Consider the following 25,629-nt stretch of genomic DNA (forward strand, 5'->3'; position numbering starts at 1 on the left):
TTTGTCGCCTGGCTTTGACAAGGGGGGAGCGGAGAATTTGCATCAGCTGTGTGCTCGGCCATCAAGTGGTATTTCAGACTGGACGTGCTGCGACGATAGCTCAGTTCACAATGACAAAACACACAGATCACTTTGGTCTTGTCAATGGAGCCATTTGGCAACTTTTTAAAAGTAAACTTTCCATTCAGAATCTTGTTGGCATCCATTTCGGCGTCTTGCACTCGCCATCCGCTCAAAACGTAATGTTAGCCTACTACACTTTGGCCGGCTGTGTGTGCGGCGTGCCCATTGTTTTTTTTCCAGATCCGGTGTGGTGTTGTAGTTTTTCTAACGTTACTAGTTGTTGCAACAGCATGTGAAAAAAAACTACAAAGTTTGCTAAGCCAAAAAGAACGCTAATCTCGCGCTTAAAAAAATGTATGCCCTTAAAATGGGTTTGTGTTAGTGCCGTTAACGCGTTTAACTGACAGCGCTAGTGTTTCTGTGTCTCTGCCCTTCTCTGTCCTGATTCGTGGGGATTAGTTCCGTTCCAGTGGATGTACAGTTGGATATTTATAGCTGATTAAATCATGTGGAGTGGACTAACCACACACTAACCAACAGCCTCTGTGTGTTTGGGCATGTGTGCGCGCATGTGTGTGTGTGTGTGTGCTGTGAGAGTAAGGACCTGTAAAATGCTATAGCTTGTTAAGTCATTCAGAAACACACAAACATGCTTCAGTCGTACCAGTTGCAGACGACTGTGTCATAATTGCATTTGAGAGTATTTGTATGTCCGCACGCACGCATGCACGCACGCATGCACGCACACACACATGCACGCACGCACACACAGCCACAAGTTCTCAGGGGGATCGTCGGTGCCATGCAATCCTCTTACAGCACAGACCAGACTACACAAACACACACAGAGATATAAGAAGGGTTACATATGGACCAGCTAAGTCCTACAACGTGTTTGTGTGTGAACATGCTTGTGTTAGCCTTGGAGAACCATACAGTGTGTGTGAATGTGTGTGTGTGTGTGTGTGTGTGTGTGTGTGTGTGTGTGTGTGTGTGTGTGTGTGATTGTTGTAAAACCACAAATAATCATTTTTACATTTCTGTTTGTGTAGAGAGATCTGTAGAGAGATTGGGGTACTTTTAGAAACATTTTCTTCATTACATAGGGTGTCCGCCATAGAAAACTGTGATTATTGTTGCAGAATGCAAAACTGTCAGCTGCTGCAATCCAAAAATGCAAGCTTGAACCTCCAGAAAGCCAAATCAGTAGCGTAATGTCTCTCTGACCATCGTCTCTATCTTAACCCACAGAAACTGCGGGAGAGCTGGAGACAGACCCGCTCAGCCCAATGGAGGAGAGTGAGGAGAAGGAGAGGGGCATCATGGGACAAGAGCAAGAAGATGAGGGCAAGTGCCGAGAAAAAGCAGCCGGCATGAACACCCAGAATTCCGTGCCAGATGTAGAAGAGGTTCGTACAGAGCCGGAGGAGAAGGGAATGGAGGAAGGAGAAATGAAGAAGGAGATGGAGATGGAGCTTGAGGCAGAGGTGAAGGTGGAGCTGTGCCAGTCAGGACCAGGCCTGCAGATGAGCTTCATCCGAGGCACTGACCTGTTTGGCTACGTGGGCATCGAGGCAGTGCTGGACCAGATGAGGCGCAAGACCATGAAGGTCGGCCTGGAGTTCAACATCATGGTGGTCGGTGAGTCTCACCACACAGGGTCGCCAGATAGAGCTGTAACAATTTCAAATTTTGCTGTCCAATTATTCGTGTCAGAAATAATTGCCTCCTTCAGTCAAATTTACATACACAACATTTATTGAATTATTGCTTTTCCAAATACATAAAAGTTTTGAATGAATCCCAGTTCAAGCACTGTCATGTGACACATAATGTAATAACACATGAAGTAAACCACGCCTCTTTATTATCATTATATATTGTATAATTGTATAATTTTTTTCTTTCATGAACATAAAATTGACAATAGTGCAGTATTATATAGTTTTCCGGACCTTAGCTTATAGCAAAGATTAAAACAAAGAAGATGTAATTATAAAAAAAAAAAATATATATATATAAATGTTTGTAACAAAATAGTTCTGTTGTTCAGTCTTCATTTTGGTGAAGCTGCAGCTACTTTCTTCTTCTTTCTGTTCCTCTGCTGTCTGCACATTGGAGCGTCACACACACACACACACACACACACACACGCACACACACACACACACAGTGAAAATTGTATAGCTTGTGAAGTCGTTCAGAAACACACAAACTTGCTTCAGTCATACTAGCTTCAGATGTCTGTGTTTTGAGAGTATTTGTAAGTCCACACACAGGCGCACACAAACACACACACACACACACACACACACACACACACACACAAAAATATACACTGACACATTTACATACCGGAATGCCAGCCACCACTTCATTTCTGTTTACTGATGGCTTATGTTTACTGATGGCTAGTTCATTAGCCAGTATGTGGTGATTTTTGGTTGGAGTCAGCCAGCTTTCTAAAAGGAAGCATGATGAAATTAAATTTTAACCGATCATTAACCGTTAACCAACAAGCAGGAAACTGAGTCCCAGTTCACCCGCCAGAGAGGCTCAGACACACTTTTCGCACTCTGTGTATCTATGGACAAATAGCAGTTAATAAATAGATTGGATAGCCTTTTCTTTTATCGTGCAAAAGTTTCTATATCACAAAAAAAGTAACGTGGAGGGTTCCTAACAACGCTTTTTACAAGTAAAATAAATGATCAGTTGACTACTTTTATTGAATTTGGGTGTTTAATTCAAATTTATAGCATTTGGGGGGGAAAAAATCATAAAAGAACGTTGAAAAACGTGACATAAATGATGGAAAAAGTGACAAAAACATCGGGGGGAGGGGTGGAGGGGAGCATCAAAAGTGTTGAAAAAGACGACCAAAACATTGAAAAAAGTTTTCATTTGAAATTTTGACCCAGCATGGTCGACGGGAGGACGACACAAGGGCTTAATAATATTGTTTAACTGTTTAATCGATAGTATTAATCGGTCAAAATTCTTATTGTTGATTTACGGTTAAACGGTTTATGATTAACATCCCTATACCAGCAGGACTTGCAACCCCAACCACAGAGTTTTGTGATGTACGTTACAAAAAAAAAGAAAATTCTATATTTTGGCCGGTATAAAATATGCTTGGCTACCAGCCAACTTGGCCGGTGAGTCAGAAAGTTAATTTCGGACACTGCTCACAAACAGCACTTGCTTTGTTATCAAAGTTACATCATCATTGTGCTAATGTATTGCACACAAAACTGACGTGCGTTCATGCATGCGTGCAGCTGTCTGATCAGGGAGCCGTTACAGTTTGGAATACAAGTGACGAGAACAAACAAAAAGTTAGTTTGTGAGCTGCATGTAGAGCATGCCCCCTGGCTACACGGAGGACTAATCTAAGCTAAAATAGCGTGTAGTTCCTCCTGGCCCCCAACTACGTCACCGTCATGTCAAATGACGGCACCGGATGCCCGAAGAACAACAGATTTTGCAGCTGCAAATTGCAGCTTTCTCAGTCAATGTAGCACGCAATTTCTAAACTACATTTACCATCAACACTGATTGGACATCCATATAAAAAGTGGCAAGTTTTTTTAATTGTGCCACTTTTGTTTTCACATTGTTTGTTTTTATTTCTTTTTATTGGATGACTAAAAATAGTACTGCACACTTGGCAAGTTTAGAATGATAGTCCACTCACTGTTGGTCATGTCGGAGTGTGTGTGTGTGTGTGTGTGTGTGTGTGTGTGTGTGTTCTCGTTTAACTACATTCGTGGGGTCCAAAAACCGGCAATACAGTATACTTGTGGGGTCTGGACAGCTTTGTGGGGCCAAAATCCTGGACCCCACAATATTAAAGGGCAGTTTGAGGGTTAAGGCTTGGTTTTAGGATTAGGGATAGAATTAGGTTATGGTTAGGGTAAGGGTTAAGGTTAGGCATTTAGTTGTGATGGTTAAGGTTAGGGTAAGGGGCTAGGGAATGCATTATGTCAATGATGGGTTTCCACAAAGATAGTAAGACGTAAGACTGTGTGTGTGTGTGTGTGTGTGTGTGTGTGTGTGTGTGTGTGTGTGTGTGTGTGTGTGTGTGTGTGTGTGTGCGGTGTTAGCCAACTGCTAAAATCCTCTCCGATTCAGACCAGCCACCCTGCTGTGCTTTGGCCAATCACAGAGCTCCACAGAGAGGTCTGCTTCTATCAGAGCCACTCAGCAAAGCTCACCACTGTGGCGAGCTTGCAGTTAGGCTCACATGATGGCCACCAGGTCACCAAAATGTCACAGGATTTCACAACAGTTCTTTGTGTTTTCCCTTTTCCCTTAGAGGAAACGTGTCCTACATCTACAATTACATTGTGTTTGAAAAGACACTCTGTGTGCTGTGTGGTATGCCGTGTGTATGTGCAGTTCAGCTCCACAGCAGGGTAACTGGACATGCTTGCTGTAACGACGTTCCTCTTCCGGGATTGGAAAGGAAATTTTGCCGGATGCATGTATTTTCGCCGATGTCTGTTAAAGGTCGACCAATAGTGGATTTTAGCGATACCGATAGCTAGGTTGGGCCGTATTTGCAGATAACCGATTAATCGACCGATAGTATTTAGACTTGATACTGGATAAAAACAAACATGACACTCCAAGTAAAACAGTGCTGAACTTTATTATAAAAATAAAAAACATGCCTAATGAAATAAATATAAATATTGTAGTCAATAAAAGACATTCATTCAAACTGAAACAAAAAGTAATAAATAACAAATAAAAACAGTTAAACTGTCGGTTTAGAACAATAACAGACGATCTCTGACCTGGAGGGATCTATCTTTCCCACTATACTCGTTCTCACTTGGATGCCCATATAAGGCGTAATGTGTGACGGACCTGCCTTCCCATTGGTTGAAAACCTAAACAAAGGCATCATGGGAGATTCCCTTGTCGGTAGCACCTACTGTCTATGGGTAGCACGGAGTTAGCGGCAGAAATGACTGAAAACGTGATGAATTATGGACATCAAGTGGATAAATCTTGGATGTAACAGTTTGGATTTAATGCTCAACAACCCCGAAAAAAGGCACAAGTTCCAGGCAGGATAGAAAATCACCTGTAAAGGCTAGAAAGACCCTCTAGAGGCCACTATTGTAACGCATGATGCCAGCAGACCCTTCTCAGCTCTCGCGTACTGTGTAATGAATTACAGCGCGCACTTCTCAGCCGCTCCAGCTACAGACCAGGAAAAACTATCGGTATGGATTTTTGCCGATAACGATAGTTCCACCAATCAACTATCGGTACCGATTAATCGGTCTACCTCTAATGTCCGTCCCCTTCCTCTTTCTTTGTGTTGGTGTTCTAACCTCCGGTGGATTTCTGAGGACTATGGTTAACTGCTCCTGCAGGGTAAATGCAGACAGCTAGCTAGACTATCTGTCCAATCTGAGTTTTCTGTTGCACGACTAAAACTACTTTTGAACGTACAGATGTTCCTCCAAAACAAGTTCCTTCCTGAGGCTATTTAGCAGAGGCACCTTGTGGAGTTTAGCACCGGCCAAGACGATTGTGATTGCTTTAGAGAAATGCCAATAATATAGTTTGCTTTTCGTATTGGAAGAGGAAGTGTGATTCTGTGAGGAGGAAGTGGTTTTGAGAGTTGAGGCTGTCTGCTCTTTCCTGCCTCGCATACAAACCGATGATATACACTTCCCTTGCTGTTTGATTGAAAACAGGAAGCTTGCCCTTGATACTAATTCCAGTAATCTAATTATTTGTACCTTAGAGATGTGTTCCAATAACTTCAATAAATATATTTTTAGGGCTGATGCCTGTTTACTTTAAAATACTGTATATGGACACACTAACAGACAGCATTAAAAGTATACCTATATGTGACTTGGAATAAACATTTGTCATTAAGGTTTTTTTTTTTTTTTTTTTTTTTTTAAAGAATGCCATATATGTTTTAAAGAACCCCACTTTGAAGGCCCTCTGTCACATAAAAACATATCTAAACAACATATTGAGTCTTACTGTTAAACTTGAAATGAAATTGGCTTTATCTGTGTTTTTAACAAATCAAAGGGGTTTAGACAGACCTTCCTCCACAGAGCTGCAGAGGAGGGTCTGGCTAGTCCACACAGCATTCCGGGATGGGAGAAAAACGTGCTCTGGTTTATTGGCATTTCTTTAAACCAATCACAATTGTCTTGGGCGGTGCTAAATGCCGGACGAAGCAACGGTGCCTCTGCTAAACCGCTTTGGGAAGGAACTTGTTTTGGTAGTTTTAGTCAGATTGGACAGATAGTCTAGCAAGCTGTCTGGATTTACCCTGCAGAGATCTGAGGAGCAGTTAACCGTAGTCCTCAGGAATCCACCGGAGTTTAGAACGCCAACACAAAGAAAGAGGAAGGTGACGGACATCTGGTCGAAAAGAAGGACATACGGCGGAACTACCGTTGGCAACGGAGCCAACCGTAGTTGGCAGGGGTTTTATTGTCTTCTTCAGATAAGGAGACGTGGCAGAAATAAATGCAAGACACTCTTACACACACTTGGCATGTGGCTAAAAATGTAGAAAGGGGTCGGCCTTCACCCACAAGATTGGCGGTTCGATCCTGGCCTCCTCTGGCCAAATGTCAAAGTGTTCTGAGCAAGACACAGAACCGCAAGTTGCTCGCATGGAAGGGTTAAGGGTTAGGGTTAGGGGCCTTGAAGTCGACGGACGCAGCGCTGCCTTGAAGTCGACGGTGGGGGCTTAAAACACCATTGAGCGTATGTGTATGTGTCCACTGCTCCTGATGCTTAGGTTGGGTTAAAGATATTGAAATTCGCAACGTTGTACTGCAGTTGTATGTGACAAATAACAATAACGTTTCTTTGGTTTTGTGCGTGCGCAGGTCAGAGTGGTTTGGGAAAGTCCACGCTGGTCAACACTCTGTTCAAGTCCAAAGTCAGCCGGAAGTCCTGCACGCCCAACTGCGAAGAGAAGATCTCCAAAACAGTCAAACTGCATTCAGTCAGCCACGGTGAGTCCATAACAACTTTAATATACCTAAAAATAGAAGTAAAAAAGTAAAAACATGTGGTGCGATGGAATGATTAAAAACCGAGCGGCAGTTGCTTGTTGATTTTAGCCGCTACAGAGCTCCGTCAGAGTTGCTAGATAGGCGACTGGGAACTGAACCCCCGGCTTGAAAGCGCTGTGTTTTCTGATGACACCACGTTGGGCTGTTTCACTTTGAGATACTTTTTTTTTTTTACATTGAACACTGTAGTTCAAAAAGTGTTTTAGCATGCCTTGCCAAGTGGCACTATCCATGGTATTGCAATGGTATTGGTATGGTATATGGATTTAATTCACACAAAACACACACACACACACACACACACACACACACACACACACACACAGGGAATGTATTATGATTCCTGAGGTTCCTAAAGGCATGACATGCCGTCCTTGTCTGTCAATAATAATATGTCGGTTTGTTCCTTTCTGGCTTTTTAGGGTGTGTGTGTGTTCATGTTTGTGTGTGTGTATTTCTGTACTCTCTGTCTTCCTCATTCCAACTGATTGCATTTGTTGAGTGTGAAGAGGCTACGACTGATGATATAATAGGAGACACAGCACTCACATCCTACTTTTATATTACCTTTTCCTTTTACTTGCTGTCTCGTGACCAAGAACAAGTGACAAGTGGCTTGTGCTGCGACGGCTCACAACAACGTTTTTTTTCTACCTTTAAAAGGTTTTTGGATGAATCCAGAGTAAACGTATTTCACAATGTGTGTATATGGCATCTGTGCTACTAAACACAGGTGGATATTGTGTCCCTTAAAGGGCCAGTTTACCCACATTGTCTTGTTTTGTATTGCATTGTAGAAAGAAATCCTCCTGTAGAAAGAAGCTATCAGACACTACCTTTATTTTTGTAATTGAGCTGAAACACATATTTTCCTCAAAGAATAACTTAACAAAGCTTAAAGGTTCAGTATGTAACTTAAAAATAGTTGCTAAATCTGCCACTATATCCTGATAGGGAGGAAAACAGCCAATCAGAGCTGAGAAGTCTCTAACAGTGCCAATCACTGCTCGTGAACTGCGATCAAACTAGGACTAGGAAACTCAGGATTCTGTTATACATTGATTACCTATGTCTTGCCTCAAATGTTTAGTGTAGTGTACAGTTTCATCAAAAATGTGTTTTTATAAAAGTTACCAACTCAACTTTTAAGGATGTAACAATTAATTTAACTTAAAGGAAAAATCCGGCACAAAATGAACCTAGGGGTTAATAACACATGTGTCCGAGTTCGAGCGTTCTCTGGGATCAGTTTTCATGCTAATCGAATGTGAGCAGTTTTATCGCAAACCGCTAATTAGCTTATAGCGCTAGTCGTCGGGGCACGGCTAAAAGTAAAAAGAAATTGCTATTTCTATACCACTAACAAGGCTTAAAATATCACCACACTTCCCCGGTAGCATAATTAGGGTCCTTACATGTAAACTGAAGCATTGAGAACTTTGTAAGTGTACGGACAGTTTATTAAAAAGATAGTTTAGAAAGACGGTACCATTTGCATGTTTGTGTGTGCGTTTTGCGTGTGTGTTTAAGTAATTAAGTAAATAAGTCAAGTTTATTTGTACAGCACTTATCACAGACAGTCACAAAGTGCTTCACAGGCCAAATAGATAAATATATTATAACAAATCCATAATCATAAAAGCACAGTAAATCAAAGTAAAACACAAAAGCATAAAATACATAGGAATACAGTCGGTCAACAATGTGGTCAAAAGAACGCCAGACTAAAAAGCTGCTTTTTTATAAATGTCAGCAGAAGCAGCCACTCAAAGTGTGTGTGTGTGTGTGTGTGTGTGTGTGTGTGTGTGTGTGTGTGTGTGTGTGTGCGCTGCTTTAAAAGAAAACATCAGGCCAAAGACATGAGACCTCATTTATCTCTCACACACACACTATGCGTCTGTTTTGGAGGAGATGCTCTTTTTTTTCCCCCCGTCTGTGACTCAAGGAATGTGAAGCTGTAGACCGGGACGTCCTCCATAAACATCTTCTCCTGCACTCTCACATATGTATATTTTAATGCTTGTCACATTTACACTCTGCATACTCTGAAAAACTCTGTCCAGGTATAAATGTCACTATTCGAGTATGCTGTTGAAAGCACAGCATAGCAGCAAAATGCCTAAATATGGTCACGGTCATGATTCAGAAGCAAACTGCGCGTTTCTTCACATGTTTTATTTAGTCTCCAAAGGATTATCCAGAGGGACAGGATGATCTGTTACAAGTTTATTATACCTACAGGGGGATGTGTAATAGGTTAATATGCCTGAGTACACACACAAACTAATAGACCTTTTGCATAGCAGACATGTTGACATGTCATATTAGGAAAAGCACAGGTGTATTCAAAACCATTACTGATGGCTGCATTCCACTTAGGAGAGGTCCTGGTATTGTGCATGCTGACTCACTGAAAAAGCTCACTGGGACACTTGATGGAATGGAGCCATCGTTAAGGTTATCAATTTCAGCTGGGCTTTTCCTACCATGACAAGTAAAAATGTCTGCTGTGAAAAAGGTCCATACTCTTATAGGATGATGAAAGCTTTTATGACGATGTCTGAGGACTATGGTTAACTGCTCCTCAGATCTCTGCAGGGTAAATCCAGACAGCTAGCTAGACTATCTGTCCAATCTGAGTTTTCTCTCGCACGACTAAAACAACCCTTTGGTTTAAAGAAAAGCCAATAAACCAGAGCAGGTTTTTCTCCCATCCCGGAATGCCGTGTGGGCTAGCCGGACCCTCCTCTGCAGCGCTGTGGAGGAAGGTCTGGACATGCGAGACTACCAGCACATTGTTCTGATCCCTGTTGAACATCCCTCTTTATGCTGTCGTACCTCCCCACTTTCCATTTCAAACTTTTGACTTATATATAATATAATAATGTATACGTTTTAATATAGCCAGTAAAGACTTTGTTCATAGAAACTATTGAATTATGTGATGGAAGGACTCCAAACGAAAAATAGACACTTATTATAACAAGTCAAACAAAACCAAGTTAAGTCCAGCCGGCAAATATCGGTAACACCCTACGGTAAGAAAGGGTTGAACAGAACAAACCCTGATCGTGCTCTTCTCAGAGCCTTACCGCAGCGAGAGGAAAGGTCATGATGTCATTAAAATCAAATCTTCCTCTGGGGGGGGGGGGCAGATGTGCTTAGCGAGTTCAAGTCAGTTGGTGTGTTAGATTGTCATAATTCCTGTGTACAAGTGGAAATAGTGACTTGATGGTGAAGCTAGAGCAAGGGTCTTAAAATGACACTAAGGATCCTACTTTTATGGGAACCTAGCCATTCGTTTTTGGATTCTGCCGAATATTGGGCCTTTTTACAAGGTTCGGTATCTGCCAAACCTTAGAATGTTTTTCCACCGAACCCTACGCTCGCTACGCTGGTCGACGTAATGACGCCGCGTTGATTACGGGAAGGTGTTTACGTAGGTGGACCGTTCGATGCAGTAGGCTGTGAGAAAGTGAAAATGGAACTCGTGAGCAGAAAAAGTGTTGTTTGGCAGTACTTTCAGTGAAAAGAAGGCGATTCAAGTGGAGCTACATGTTCAATTTGCAATGGCGATATGTCTCGTGGTGGCAAGCACCCTAAACAATACACAACACCGCCGCTGTTAAATTATTTGTGCATTAAACATCCGAAAGAATACGAGTTGCGCATGAAGGAATCTACAGACAGCAGCCAAAATGCAGCAGCTTCAGGTAAGGCAAAGGAAGGACAGTCACAGCTAAAGACGGCCATTACCAACTTTGCTAGCCCTACACCGAACAAACACTGTTAACTGTGTTAATTGACCGAGGATGGGAGTAGGATTCGGTATTTGGTTTCGGATTGGGCAGAATCTTAACCAGTGGATTCGGTATTCGGCCAAACCCCCAAAAATCTGGATTCGGTGCATCCCTAATTCAGAGCGTCATCCAGACCTTAACATGGCCCACAGACCAACAGTCAAAGGCCTCTCTAAAATGATTAGGAAGTAGAGCTGGTAGGATATGAAGGAAATATGCGATAACGTTGAATACCGCGATAACGATATTACTCGTGATAAATGAACAGATATTAAAGTGTTCTCAGTTCTGCTGCTTTAAGTGTTCTGCTAAAATACAACAAACTGCTTGTTCAATTTCAAACATATAACAGGAAATCATTTCCGACTTTCTTTTATTGAACAAATTGAACATTGAGTTGATTATAAAAGGCACCACTAAAAAAAGGTGTGCTGTTTTCTGCTGATCTTTTCTATCATTTCACAATTTCTACTATACTGTCTCCAATCTTGCTGTGTCATCGTCGTGACATCAACGCTATATCGATAAAAAAAAAAAAAAAAAAACGATATACTGTGCAGCCCTATTAGGAAGCATGGTCTGGACCCCAGTGCAGGGAGCATGTTCCTGAAATCATAGTGGTGTGATGAAGAGATGAGGAAGTGAGGCTCGCCTCCGCTCCACGTTGTCAGATTGAAACTGGATCTTAGGTCTGCATTTCCCTTTAAATGGAACTGGTTCTAAACGGGGAGCGGTTCTACCGGAGTAAAAAAACAGAGTATTGATAAGGTCTGGAGATATTGGTTATGCTGTGGGTACTGGAGAAATTAGGGAGTAGGATTCTCCACAGCGAAGATAAGGTTACCGAGCAATTACCAGCAGCTTCACATTTCTCCCACCTCTCTCGCTCTCTCTCTCTCTCTCTCTCTCTCTCTCTCTCTCTCTCTCTCTCTCTCTCTACCTGTCTGTCTGCTACTGACTGTGGTGTTTAGCTCAGTGTACCTGTCTCTCTCTCTACCGGTCTGTCTACTACTGACTGTGGTGTTTAGCTGTGAGCCAGCTGGTCCAGTTACTACCTCCTCAACATTTCCCAAAAGTGAGTCTCAGGCCTGTTAATCCAGTAACGTTTGGGAAGTGAAAAGCAGTTGTGACCCTCCAGCAACTGTAAAACCCATTAGAAACCCAGTAAAACGTGTATTTGTGTGTGTGTGTGTGTGTGTCAAATACAATATGACACTGAAATGTGTAATACACTGAAAACGCAGATTGAGAACTGCTGTGTAAGTCTGGATATACCACTCTAAAGGGGGAGGAGAATAGGGATCCAGAGGGGTAATGTTGCTTTTTCAGTTTAGCTCACCCTATACATCTATACCTGTGCATGTGGTAGGTTCCAGTTAGAGAGGCTGAGATGTGAAAGTGCCTTTACTAGAGGGGAGAAAGGAAAAGTGGTTGGGAACTTGCTGTGAGGTTGCCCGCTTTTTTCTTTGATGTCATTTAGCCTCAATTTAATTTAGTTTCATTGTAATTCCCTGGTATGTTTTTTTTGTTAATAAATTACCAGGGATGTCCCGATCCAGATCACAGTATCGGTAAGGGCATTTTTTAACTGATCAGGGATCGGTATTCACCCCGTTTACCTTACCCCGATCATGTACATCAGCGATAAAACTAACCCGTTTCCACACAGCACTCAGGCGAGTGCACGCGGGCACCGAACCACCTCTGATTTGTCTCCGATATGGGGCTTTTGTCGGTAACCGTTGTAATTAGGGTTAGGACCTGATTTAGGACAAAAGCCATTACAGATGAACAGTCGTTTGAAAGTGTTTTACACAAGCATCCTAACTTCCCAAGGTCATAAATAAACTTTCTTAACTTTAGGATAACCATTGAGCTGTCCTAACTCATTTTTATTTATGTTTTCTGCTAAGTTTGATGCTCTCAAGACTGACTGCTAAACGTTGCACTGGCCAGCTACGTAACACATGCCTCTATATCAGTGAGGACTGGCAGGTTAAATCGTCCGTCCTACACACAGTAACATTATGCCAGGCAGAGTAATGTCCTAAACTAAGATTGTATAGGGTGACGTAAGATAAGATAGGAGTCCATAAGTAAGTTAGGATTTGCTTCTGTAATACCAAATTGGGAAAAATCCTATCGTAGACTCGTCCCATCTCAACTTAAGATTTAAGATATGAAGTTTATTTAATATGGCCCCTGTAGTGGGAACTTGCCATAAGCAGCCACAAAGTGGTACTTTATTGCAGGTTAGTGAAAATCTTAATGGTAAGGTTCCAGGTGTTTCCTCTCGTGCTTTCCATTCATAGGAGATTCCAGTGTGCCTACTCAACAATGACAATGGACTCAAATGATAGTCTTTACTCTGCTGCTCGGCTTTCCTCAAACACGCACAGACTCCTTACGTTGACTCAGTGAAGGTATCGCCGTGATTATAATTATTATTATTATTATCACACGTTTGTTTTACTGTGCTCACAAGGGTTTACCATTCCCATTGCCAATCCTAACCCTCATCCTTAGGCATATCACTATAGCCATAACCTAACTTTAAACCAGTCTCAACTAAAGCCAACACTAATGCTGCACTTTAATCCCAATCACAAACACACACAGGGATCCCCTCAGTACACATCATCACCTGCTTCTGCTCAACAATGAGATGGGACTAGGGTAGGACACAGGCACATGCTTAAATGAAAGAGTCAATTTGCACCAGGTGTCTTTAAAAGTCTGTGTACGTAGAAACAATCTGGAAGTTGTTTTTTTTTGGGCGGGGGAGGTATTAACCGTATTAACAATTTGCCCAAATAAACATCAGTGCTGTCAACACATCCGGGACCGTACTTCTGTTCCTCACATTAAAACTGCATGCCACCTGAGTGTCGCCCAGGCCTTCTTATTGCTTTCTCTCATCAAAGTCACTTTTGTAAACTAATTGGACATTTAAATGTTAAGGTACAAATATGAAAATTAACAAAAACAGTGTCCAAACATAGTTACAGTTACGTGTCTTTACTGTGCCTTTCATTGGAAAACTGTCGGACGTTTCTTGAACTTCCCTTTTTAATATTGTAAATTCGAGCCACGTGTAACCCCCTCTGTCTTTCTCTGTCTAGTGATTGAGGAGAAGGGCATGAAGATGAAGCTGACGGTGATCGACACGCCAGGATTTGGGGACCAAATCAACAACGAGAACTGGTGAGTGGTAGGAGGGATGGAGGGCAGAGAAGGAGAGGGTGCTTTCCAGATATGGCTGCATTAGTATTTGCGAATATTCAAGTTCAGTTACTGGAATCCAAACCAGAAAGCAACAAATGTAGTCTTTCTTTTTTTGATGATTTTTTTGTGGCATTTTAGGCCTTTATTTTTATAGGACAGCTGAAGACATGAAAGGGGAGAGAGAGGGGGAACGACATGCAGCAGGCTCAGTCTGCCTCTTTTTAAAAAACAATTCCAGTGCTGGTTCCATTGTATCAGAATTTTTGGATAGTCGTCATGGAAATGGATTAATTTGGTCATGTGACAAGGGGTGGGAAGATTGGCAGAACAGGCAGCAAAGTGACATTACTCTGATCCAATGGAAATCACAATTGTCAGATTGACAGCACTCTAGCCCAATGGATTTTGGGGGCAGGGGGGTGGGAGGTGCAGTGCCACCCCTTGCCCCCCTTCTAGGCCCGCCCCTGCCCATTACACATGGCAAAATGCACTTAAAAATCATTTCCGGGTAGACAACTGGCTGTTGATCTATGTTGCGGACATATGTGAAATCGTCAAACTTGTTTATTTCTGTTGTCATTTTCAGGCTTTGCTAAACCTAATCTAGTGTTAGGAACAGCCTCATCTTAGCGCCGGTCGGACTGACTGCTAGTTTGGTTGGTGTCATTTTATTTACCATGTGGCCCAAAAGGTAAATTAGCTCTCCGAGCTAACGTTAGTCAAAGTGTGGACATATGAAAGCATCAAACGTGCATTATAGATGAAGGAGATGAGAGTATAGCCAGTCGTTCCTCATCCTTGTTTGCTCAGCGCCATTAAATTGTATGACCGGGACGCTGACGTTTCCTACCTGGAAGGTATTGGGTCTATAGAATCCTGTGATTCTCTTCAATGATTAACCCTTTTGAGGGTGAGGCCTTAGTTGTTTAGTTGGCTCTGTATTCCAGAAACCCTAACAAAGTCCTATTTAGTATTTTTTTTAACTTTATTTAACCAGGTAAATCCAATTAAGATTACAAAGATTACAATTTTAAGGGAGCCCTGGCCATTATACTGTAGATGACAACAGACACACAAACATTAAAATGCATTAAACAAAACCCACAGTATCAACTCACCCAATTCATATGGCTAAGAAGACAGGGCTGACCCCAATGCTTAAAGGCACTTTAGGCATTATTGATCGTACCGAGGGCAAAATGATCCTTCAAGTACAATAATTATCGTACATCTGGCAACTCTATATGGAGCATTAAGTGGTACTTTCCACCGTGGAAAATGACCAATAAAGGCTTCTAAACTATATACTACACTACCGGACAAGTTTCAGCAGGATTCAAAATTGGGGTGACAGCATCGGCAGCCAAGAATACAGGTTTCCCTTGTGTTAGCATGTAGCTACACGTAGCAGTGTCTGTAATGTAAACGCTGCAGTAACGTGCCTGGAGCAGATGACCGTGTAAAAAAAAAAAAAAAAAAAAAAAAAAAACTGACGTCACCTGGAACCGAAAGCAGGAAAAAAACGTGTATGTAAACCAGTGTTCAGAACAGTCTGGAACGGTCTGTTTTTGCTTACAGGAATTGCTTTCACAAATGTTTTTTACCCCATTATTTGAAGCTTTGGCCACGATTAATATGAACATCATAAATGAACGACATGGTAACATTCTAAGTATGACAGAAAATATGGAAAAAGCCTAATACAGTAGGTCCCTTCTAACCTCAGAGTCAGCATTTCATTTTAAATCCAATGTGCCGGAGTACAAAATGAACATTTAGCCACACGATTACACTGGGTTCCTTCATTACCACACACACACACACACACACACACACACACACACACACACACACACACACACACACACACACACACACACACACACACAGAGTGTATTTTGACTCAATCACACATCGTCCTGCTGCAAGAAATACTCAATGGAGCACCAAATGTGTTCATATCCACTGCTGAAAATAGTTTCCGGTTGTTCTAAGAAAAGATGCTTTGATGATGAGCCTTTTGTTAAAATAGAAATACATATTTTCAATTTTTATTTTTTAACTAATAGTGACTTGGGGCCACAGACAGGGCCATTATACAGATTGTTGGTTTTGGTCATGGGATTGGTTAACACTAAGAAAAATCTAGAATAATTCCAACCTTGTCCTTTTTTAAAGAAATGAGCAGAATATTCCAGTCACTCTCTGCTGCTCCTCTTTGCAGCTGGGAGCCCATTGTGAAGCACATCAATGAGCAGTATGAGAAATACCTGAGAGAGGAGCTGCACATCAACCGCAAGAGGAGAATACCTGACAGCAGAGTCCACTGCTGCATCTACTTCCTCCCCGCCACTGGACACAGGTCAGCACGCTGTCACTGCTGGCTTCAGCATCACGCCTCTGCACTAACACAAGGAGTTCTGTTTGTTTCTTTCCAACAAAAAAAGAAATTTCAGAAATGTTGCAATTTATCAGTGATGGAATGTAGTTTTTAGTTTTTTAGTTTAGTTTTATTTCCTTTCCGTGTCATGCCTAACACTTGACCCATTCCATGGGATTACAAGACACCACGGACCTATTTAACAGACATCTTCCGGTCGCATACACAAATCATTTGGAGAAATGTAAATGTAACTTAAGTACATTTACTCCAGTACTGTACTTAAGAACAAATGTTGGGGTACTTGTACTTTACTTGAGTCTTTTCCTTTTTCTGCTTCTACTCTGCTACATTTTAGAGAGAAATATTGTACTTTTTACTCCACTACAAGAAAGCTTTAGTGCCTAACGTTTTGATATTAATGAACGCCCGTTACATTCAAGCCGTGGCCAAATGAGTTGCTACAAAGCTAATTAAGACTATCAGCTCCACACAACTCTCTCTGGATCTCTCAGTAGGACTATGTTCAGAAGATCGTGGCGTCTAGTGACTTTCCCGCGCACAAGCTCGAATGAAGATAATGACCTCTTCTGAAGAGTCCGTCATGTTTTTTTAATCCTCCGTGTCCTCCTTGGTTACTAGCAACTGCGTGGAGGAGGGGTGGGGGCGCGTGGTCACGGAAGGCTTGTATCATGTGGACGGGCCGACATTGCTGTTGTCATTACTTAGAATTCCTCATGGGCGAGACAAACTACGCACTACAGCTTTAATCTGACAGCTTTAGTTACTAGTTACTTTACACATTAAGATTTCTGCACACAAAACATATGTAGTTTATAATATCTGATGTTTTTATTATAAATGAAACTAGCCAACAATATAACGGCCTACAAGTCCAGCTGAAATGATTAGACCATTAAACACACAACTGTTTGGATCCTTTACACTTTCTACAATGGGAGGAGAGTTCTGCATTGAGTACTTTTACTTGAAAACTTTAAGTACATTTTCCTGATGATACTTAAACTTTACTTAAGAAAACATTTTCAAAGCAGGACTTTTACTTGTAACGTAAAGTATTTTGACAGTGTGGTATTAGTACTTTTTACTTAAGTAAAGTATCTGAATACTTCTTCCACCACTGCACTTTATAGTCTCAGTCAAATTTCATTTACAAACGATGTTGAATTATAAATTGATCACAGCACTTAAGTTATTTAAACTCATTTTTGGTATCTGGCGATACTGTTTACTGTCTGGAGTTTGATCAGGGGCGGAGTGGGGCGGGGGCTTCTGGGGGCTCCAGCCCCCAATGTTTATCTCAAAAGCAACGTATCTTTCAGGGTATAAAAATGGCTTTAACTTTGTTTCATTTCCCCTCAGTTTCTTTCATTGGACCGGTAAATCAATACAGCAAAAGTTCTATTAATGAGGGAAATATCGCAATTCATTTCGTGAACTTGACTGCGGCAGAGTATAATAAAAATTGTTTTTAAGATTAGTAATGCTGTTTACGCCAAATTCCTACCCTATGTTGTGTTGCCTAACTTAAAAAAAATAAAAATAACATCAGACCATTTTTGCCTCTTCCTAGATGGCAGAAGTGAGAGAAAAAAAGTCATTCTCAACAGTGGTTGTGTTCTGGTTTCAGAATGACAAAGTTGGAGAACAATTAGATACAAAAAAGGATGTTTTAGGCATTATCCAGTATTATCTCATATAGCTTAAAGAATAGTGCATATGCTGCCATAAATGGGAGAAAAAAAATCTCCACAGGGGATTATGCCCCCAGGCCCCCCCCTAAATTTGGGCGGAGCCCTAAATGTTTACAACGTCTGGCTAAGCCCCTGAGTTTGAGTCTTAATGGCTTTAAGTGTTCTTGATGTGCAGACAGATAAAATAGAAAGAATGACATTAGGTGGTGAGCAATGAGCAAAATAATACCAAAAAGAAAACCATATGATATGATATCATATTCCCCTGCTGCTTTAGACCTGTAGTTCAGGTTATCAGTCACTAGAGCCATACAATCCTAATTTGGTCAAAAGGAATAAAGATGGATTCATAGTCGATGATGTAACAGGAGTCTCTTTGTAGATATCTATAACCTTGGTTTTTGTTTATAGTTGAGTACGGGATTTCCCCTGTTGATACTGTAATACTACCTTAATGCTAGACACATAGCACTGTACGTGATCAGGCCATTGCTGATCTTTTTGGGTGGTTTTTTGGGGGGCATTTCTGCCTTTTAATGGATAGGACAGCTCATATATTAAAAGGGAAGAAAGAGGGGGGAAGACATGCAGGAAACCGCCACAGGTCGGACTCGAACCCTGGACCTTCTGCGTCGAGGAATAAACCTCTACATATGTGCGCCTGCTCTACCAACTGAGCTAACCGGCCACAGGCTGTTGCTTGTCTTAGATGGCTTGCATTACATTCCTCACAATAACTGTGTTTGCATACTTTCATTTACTCTGTGACACATCCCTTCTATAAGTAGCCATGTGTCATTGCTGAATAGGAGACAACCGTGTGCAATCACTGTGTTTACGCTCATTCATACCTACAGAGCAGCAATCGCGTTTGAACAGATGGTCTGCAGGGTAATGGCCTTGCGCAATGTGTGTTAGTGTCACTGAAAAGAAGTAACATGTTGCAGGTCAGCTTTCTTGGAACCGTGGATGACTGTTTCAAATTTCACGTTGAGATATTTCAGTCAGGACCAAAGTGGTCTGATAATCCGTCTGACAGACCGCCTGGCAGACCGACATTGCCATCAATAGTGTCATGCCGCCAGCATGACTTAAAATACGGAATTCTTTACACTTTCTACGGTGTGACATTTTGTGCCATAGACCTCCATTGTCGTCCAAACTGACCAGACATCTGTCTTTGTTTCCAGGTTACGCCCCATCGATGTTGAGTTCATGAAGAGGGTGGGAAAGATAGTGAGCATCGTACCTGTCATTGCCAAAGCCGATACACTCACCATTGAGGAAAGACAGGAGTTCAAAGAGAGGGTGAGGGAACACACACACACACACACACACAGCTAAAGCTTGTGTTCTTTAGATCACTTACGTGTTCTCTAGATGATCTTCAGATCAGAACAGCAGTGCAAACCAATCGACCTGACCCGTTTGACCTGTGTTTAACCTTTGACCCCTTTGACAGATAAGGCAAGACTTAGCAGCCAATGGGATTCGGGTTTACCCCCAGAAAGAGTATGATGATGATCCAGAGGAACGCATCCTCAACGACAGGATCAGGGTAAGGTCTCCACTCCTGACATTTAGTCACTGCAAGAATGGATGTTTGTCTTTTATTAGGGCCCGAGCGCCGACAGCGGCGAAGGCCCTATTGAAACTGAAGGAATTATTATTATTTTTCTTTCTTTCTTTCTATTATTTTCCCGTCAAATGAATTGCCTTTTTGAGGGGCTTAACATATTCAAAAACTCACCAAATTTGGCGGCCGCATCTAGTCTGGTGAAAATTTACGTATTTTAAGGGTTTCGGGAATAGGTGCACAAAAATGGCTCGCTAGCGCCCCCTAGAAAGTTAAGAAAATTGAGCCCCTGCAGTGCGTAGACGCACAAAACTTGGTACACATATGTAACATGTCAAGATGTACAAAAAACTTCATTAGAGCCATACCCTAAACCCAACAGGAAGTCCGCCATTTTGATTTCAAAGTTCGAAATTAGTGTGATTTTGGCCATTTCCACGTCGTACTTTAACGAACTCCTCCTAGAGATTTCATCCGATCAACTTCAAACTCGGTCTGTGCCATCTTAAGATGTTACAGATGAAAAGTTGTTAAAAGAAAAACTTTTCTTCATAGGGCGAGGCCGTGGCAGGGCGGCCATTTTGTGCGTTTCTCCGCCGAAACAGGAAGTGGGTGTAACTCGAGTGTACGTTGTCGGATTACCTCGAAACTTTTCACGATTCATAAGAGTCCAATCCTGAGGACAAATAAAGGCCGATATTTACTTAAAGTCATAGCGCCCCATAGTGGCAACGGGAAGTAGGCCTAAAAGTCAAGGTGCTATACTTTAATGAACTCCTCCTAGAGATTTCATCCGATGGACTTCCAACTTGGTCTGTACCATCCCAACACCTTAACGATGAAAAGTTATTAAAAGAAAAACTTTTCGTCGACGGTGTGGGCGTGGCGTGGCGGCCATTTTGAGTGTTTAGCTATGAACAAAGAAGTTGTTGTAACTTGAGTGTACGTTATCGTATCTGCCCAAAATTTCTCACAATTGACAAGGGTCCAGGCCTGAGGACACCTACAGGCCAAAATTGACTTTTGGTCATAGCGCCCCCCGCTGGCAACAGGAAATCTGCCTTATATGACAAACATCATCTGATTTGCATGAAATTCAGAATGTGTGGTCTACGTGTGATACTGAGCCGCCCCCTATAATATGACCACGCCCACATACTCAGGCCACGCCCCCTTTCATAACATTTGAACCGTTTAAGGTAGAGTCTTGTGTGAGGTGTCATTGAACTCAGGAGAGACATCGTTTTGAATTGGTCATGGTTTGACCCGCCTCCTATGCTTAAGCCCCGCCCTCTTTCATAAACTTTGAACTTTTTAAGGTATACCCTTGTGTGAGGTATCATTGAACTCAGCATAGACTTCTTTCTTCATTGGTGATGGTTTGACCCGCCCCCTATGCTTAAGCCCCGCCCCCTTTCTTAAAATTTGAACGATTCAAGATAGACCCTTGTGTGAGGTATCAATGAACTCAGCAGAGACTTCCTTCTTCATTGGTGATGGTTTGGCCCACCCCCTATGTTGAAGCCACGCCCTTTTGAATAAATGCTGACCCATCTAAGGTAGAGTCTTGTGTGAGGTATCATTGAACTCAGCACAGACTTCCTTTTTAATTGGTGATCGTTTGACCCGCCCCCTGCGCTTTTGTCACGCCCTCTTTCACATCTAATGAACCGTGTGACGTAGAGTCTTGTGTGAGCTATCGTTGTACTCGGCGGGGAGTTCCCTTTTAATTGTTGACGATTCGCGGCGTCTGAGTGCCACGCAAATGCGCGGTTGCAAGGAGCGGCGTACGCCGGTAACCCCCGACGCGCGCAGAGGCGCGAGGGCCCGTCCATTGCTGCTCGCAGCTTTAATTACTCTTCATTCTACAGAATTTTATCGCGACCCCGTTTCAAGATAGTTTTATCGCCCAGCGCTAGGGTACATACACACTTGCACACAATGTAAAGCACTTTGAATTGCCTTGTTGCTGAAATGTTCTATACAAATAAAGCTGCCTATGCCTAATGAGTAGGAGGGTGACATAAAGTTCAATATACCGTACAGGCGGTTCATAATTTTTGGAAACTCTTGATGTTTACGTGGACTGGTATGAAGAGTAAATATGTTTAGGAGTAAATACTTCAAATGAGAATCACTGCCATAGTCAGAAAATCCTTTGGATCTCATATGATGTGACGGTTGCATTATAATAGTCAACCCATAAGTTTTTTTCTGTGCAGGGATTAGCTTCTGCAATCATTTATTTCATAGTGTGCTGATACTGTAGCTCTCACGTTATAATGAATGAATCACTCTTAAAACGCTCATTTTGTGTGTCCAGGAAAGCATTCCCTTTGCTGTGGTGGGGACGGACAAGGAGCACCAGGTGAATGGAAACAAGGTGCTGGGACGTAAAACAAAGTGGGGAATCATTGAAGGTAAAGCATCCGTTTAACATCAGTGTGTCCTCCTTCACTCCTGGTATTAACATTTACTTCTTACAGTTGCCACTGTATACAGATTGTGATCTAATGTTGGCCATGCAGATGAATGGGTGCAGCAAAGGCTTCAATGACGTTAGCAGCTGCCTCTGACCAACACAACTATATGTGATAATGATATTTCTTCCAGTGATATGCTGTTTACACCCCCTGGCCACATGTGTGCATACTGTTACTTAGTCCAAATTAAGGCATCTCAATTTTAAAATGCTGTTTTCTTGTGAAAGGGACTTGCGTCCACACCATAGACTGTACAAATAGTGGACGTAGCATCAGTGATGTCACCCAGTGGTTTGTGGACTGCCCTTCTGAAGCCTTGAGTTTGCATTTTGGCCTCCGCCATCTTGGTATTTTGGACCCAGAAGTGACCATATTTAGACACAAGAGCCGAGCTGGGAATGATGACACTGCGACTTAGCCAGCGTCTCTATGGGTTCAATGGCGCGAAGCTCAGCTAAACGCTAAAGAGTGAATGTTGCCAATAGGGCTGTCCTCGACTAAAGAAATTCTTAGTCGACTAACACTTATACGATTTTGTCGACTAATCGATTAGTTGATTTAATTGACAGAGCTGTGCGCTTTGAGAGGTGGTTAAGACTAGAAAAGCACAATATAAATGTAGTTAATTAACCATCTGTAAAACTGAGTTTCTCCACAATTAATCCTGCCATCTTGTGTTTACCATAAATCTGCTCAGAAGTTTCTTGGAAATAAGTAATTAAGCATGAATAAGCATAAAAAATGACTAATCGACTAAAGAAATCTTAGTCGACTAAGACCAAAACGACCGATCAGTCAACTAATCGACTAAGAGGTGGCAGCCATAGTTGCCAATTTACAACCCTTCTGAAGCGAGTTTTGCCAGCCGGTAAACACGGATCTCTGGCTACTAGCACCATTCATATGGATGTACGACAGTACACAGAAATTTGACAGACTTTTCCCTTAAGTTACCAGCTAACGCTAGCACTAGCTTGCTAGCTTTGGTTGATATGGTGCTACCAAACACTGAACAAGATATTTTTAGGCGACCAAAATGTGAACAAAACACCAAAACAACACAGCTATTTAAATGGACACAGGGCTGTGGTTAGCATTGCTAAGCCCATGCTGGAAAAGAGACACAATGCAAGTTTTAGGCACATTGGCTTCACTTTTCAGGCCCAGAAGTTGCCACTTGGTCCACACAGTGTTTCCAGAGAAGCCCTTCGCCCCTTTTTCAGTGTGCTGGTGAGGAGTGAGAGACAGCTGGCTGAACAAATCATGATTTAATTTCAGTTATATGAAAAGACTTTTTGGAATTATGATTATGATTATTATTATTATTATTATTATTATTATTATTATTATTATTATTATTATTTAAGAATGTGTATTGTATTTGGAAGTGAGGAGAGTTCATTTTAGTCTTAACTCAACTGCATGGGAAATTTTGGTGAACTTGGTCATTTTAAAATAGACATACAACTTCACACGGATCGGTCCAAAACCAGGTCCTATTATTCTTCTAATGAGTTTACATCTACAGTATGTGAAGGCATCTTTTTCTCTTCCCACAGTTGAAAATGTGGCGCACTGTGAGTTTGCCAACCTGAGAGATCTACTCATCAGGTGAGTTTGACTGTGCTGCTATACTTATGGTCATTCCCAGTGACCATAAAAGTCACTGGAAATGTACCATAAAAAGCTACTCAGTATTAAAGTGGACAACACACCTACACACATTATTATTAAACAGATCCATCATACATATTCATGACCTCAAACACAATGCTATTACAGTAAAAAAGGAGCCTCCAAGTCCAAAGGGACATTCATGAATTGCATATTGGCCTGAATCAGAGACATGAAATCGAAAGTAGCAAAACGGATGTATCAAGTTGCTAATCTTTCCGTTTGTGTTTCTGCAAAGGTCCCACCTGCAGGACCTGAAAGACGTGACGCACAACATTCACTATGAGACCTACCGTGTACGACGGCTCAACGAGAGCAACATGAACTTCAGTGAACTGGGACTGTCCGCCCGGCCGCTGGAGAACGGAACTGCTGACATAAGCGAATCAGAGAGCCACCTCTGATCTCTCCGTCAGCCGCCTTCCTCCTGCACCTGCCACAGGAACGCTGATGCTCCTCAGCCAATCAGAACGAGAGATGTGAAAAAGAAAGCTATTTTTATTACTTCTATCCCTCCCCCCGCCCCCACATAAAAAATGAAACGGAGAAATTAATATTTTTTAATGTTGTCGCATTTTTTTTCCCATATGGGACAAACTTGTGGATTGTTTTTAAATGAGAAATTCTCTTTGAGTTTTCACAATACGTAAGAAATGCGTCAAATATGGATATAATGTGAAACAAATGTGAGCTCATATATATTTTTTGGAAGGGTGGTGACATGTCTGTACATGGGCAGGGGAGACGGGAGAATGTCTAAGCATCTTGTTATTGGCTATAGAAATTGTACACTATATGGCCAAAAGTATGTGGACAGTCCAGGCCTTACCACCCAGTGTTGGACCTCACTAATGCCCATGGTGTCAGCATATGGGTGGAAGGTCCAGCTGTACACGGATGTTTGGCAATGCAGTGTGTCATTCTTCAGGTCTAATGTCAAATGTGTTCCAATTTGATCCTGAGGGGAGAATTGAAGATGCTGGTTAAAGGTTTCACATTAAAGTGCCAAAACAACATAAACATGTGTAACTAGTTAATCCTCTATCTCTTTTGAAGAGCATCTACACCCAGTTGACTCAAAGTCATTTTGTCATCGGTCGAGTACACAACGCGCTAGCCTAGTGGAAGTATTAACTTCACAATCTTGCTCCGTACTCCGCCCAGTGGATGAAATGAGCACAGGGCGTTCATTTTGAGATAATTGTTTGAGAACAAGGGTTCTATGCTCAGTATTCAATCAGATCGCTGAGGGCGTGGTCATTGACTTTGCAAGTCTCATTTCCCAATTCACTGAGCCAGATCGGGTTTAAGATAGGATAGCTGATGTGTGAATTATAACCTACAGTTTTTATAATTAGTGATATGTGAGAAAACAGCGGAACTGTTTATCAACTAATATAACAGTCAATTTTCGGAGCAGTGGGTGATCTGATTAGCTCTTTGATGGTGAATGAAAGGCTTGATCCGACGAAGTAGGTCATCGAATCAAATCGAAGCATTGACGTCAATGCTGCTGCCGGCTCTGCCCTTGTTTACCTTTTTCTTCTTCTTCTTCTAGTCCGTAGAAGTGCCACTCTCTGTTCAGGAGAAGACTGTAACTAGTGACGCGAGTAGAAATGGTTTACGGCGCTCCCATG

The 25,629-nt window shown here is 42.0% G+C and overlaps 1 protein-coding gene across 3 annotated transcripts in view; it reads left to right on the forward strand.

The window, feature by feature from the left end:
* septin12 (septin 12) overlaps positions 1 to 24,507 on the forward strand; it is a 93,577-nt gene extending 69,070 nt beyond the window's left edge. For 2 of the 3 annotated variants that reach the window (XM_028599596.1, XM_028599597.1), the window contains exons 2-10: positions 1,315 to 1,704; positions 6,951 to 7,079; positions 14,062 to 14,143; positions 16,389 to 16,526; positions 19,450 to 19,567; positions 19,722 to 19,817; positions 22,159 to 22,255; positions 23,878 to 23,929; positions 24,231 to 24,502. In XM_028599596.1, the coding sequence (XP_028455397.1) occupies positions 1,353 to 1,704; positions 6,951 to 7,079; positions 14,062 to 14,143; positions 16,389 to 16,526; positions 19,450 to 19,567; positions 19,722 to 19,817; positions 22,159 to 22,255; positions 23,878 to 23,929; positions 24,231 to 24,396 (1,230 nt within the window). In that variant the 5' untranslated portion in view covers positions 1,315 to 1,352 and the 3' untranslated portion in view covers positions 24,397 to 24,502. Of the gene's footprint in view, positions 1 to 1,314; positions 1,705 to 6,950; positions 7,080 to 14,061; positions 14,144 to 16,388; positions 16,527 to 19,449; positions 19,568 to 19,721; positions 19,818 to 22,158; positions 22,256 to 23,877; positions 23,930 to 24,230 lie in introns of all 3 variants that reach the window. The other variant, XM_028599595.1, reaches the window with a different exon arrangement.
* The last annotated feature ends 1,122 nt before the right edge of the window (positions 24,508 to 25,629 follow it).

This window comes from Perca flavescens, chromosome 15, assembly GCF_004354835.1.
Source record: "Perca flavescens isolate YP-PL-M2 chromosome 15, PFLA_1.0, whole genome shotgun sequence".
Classification (NCBI taxonomy): Eukaryota; Metazoa; Chordata; class Actinopteri; order Perciformes; family Percidae; genus Perca; species Perca flavescens.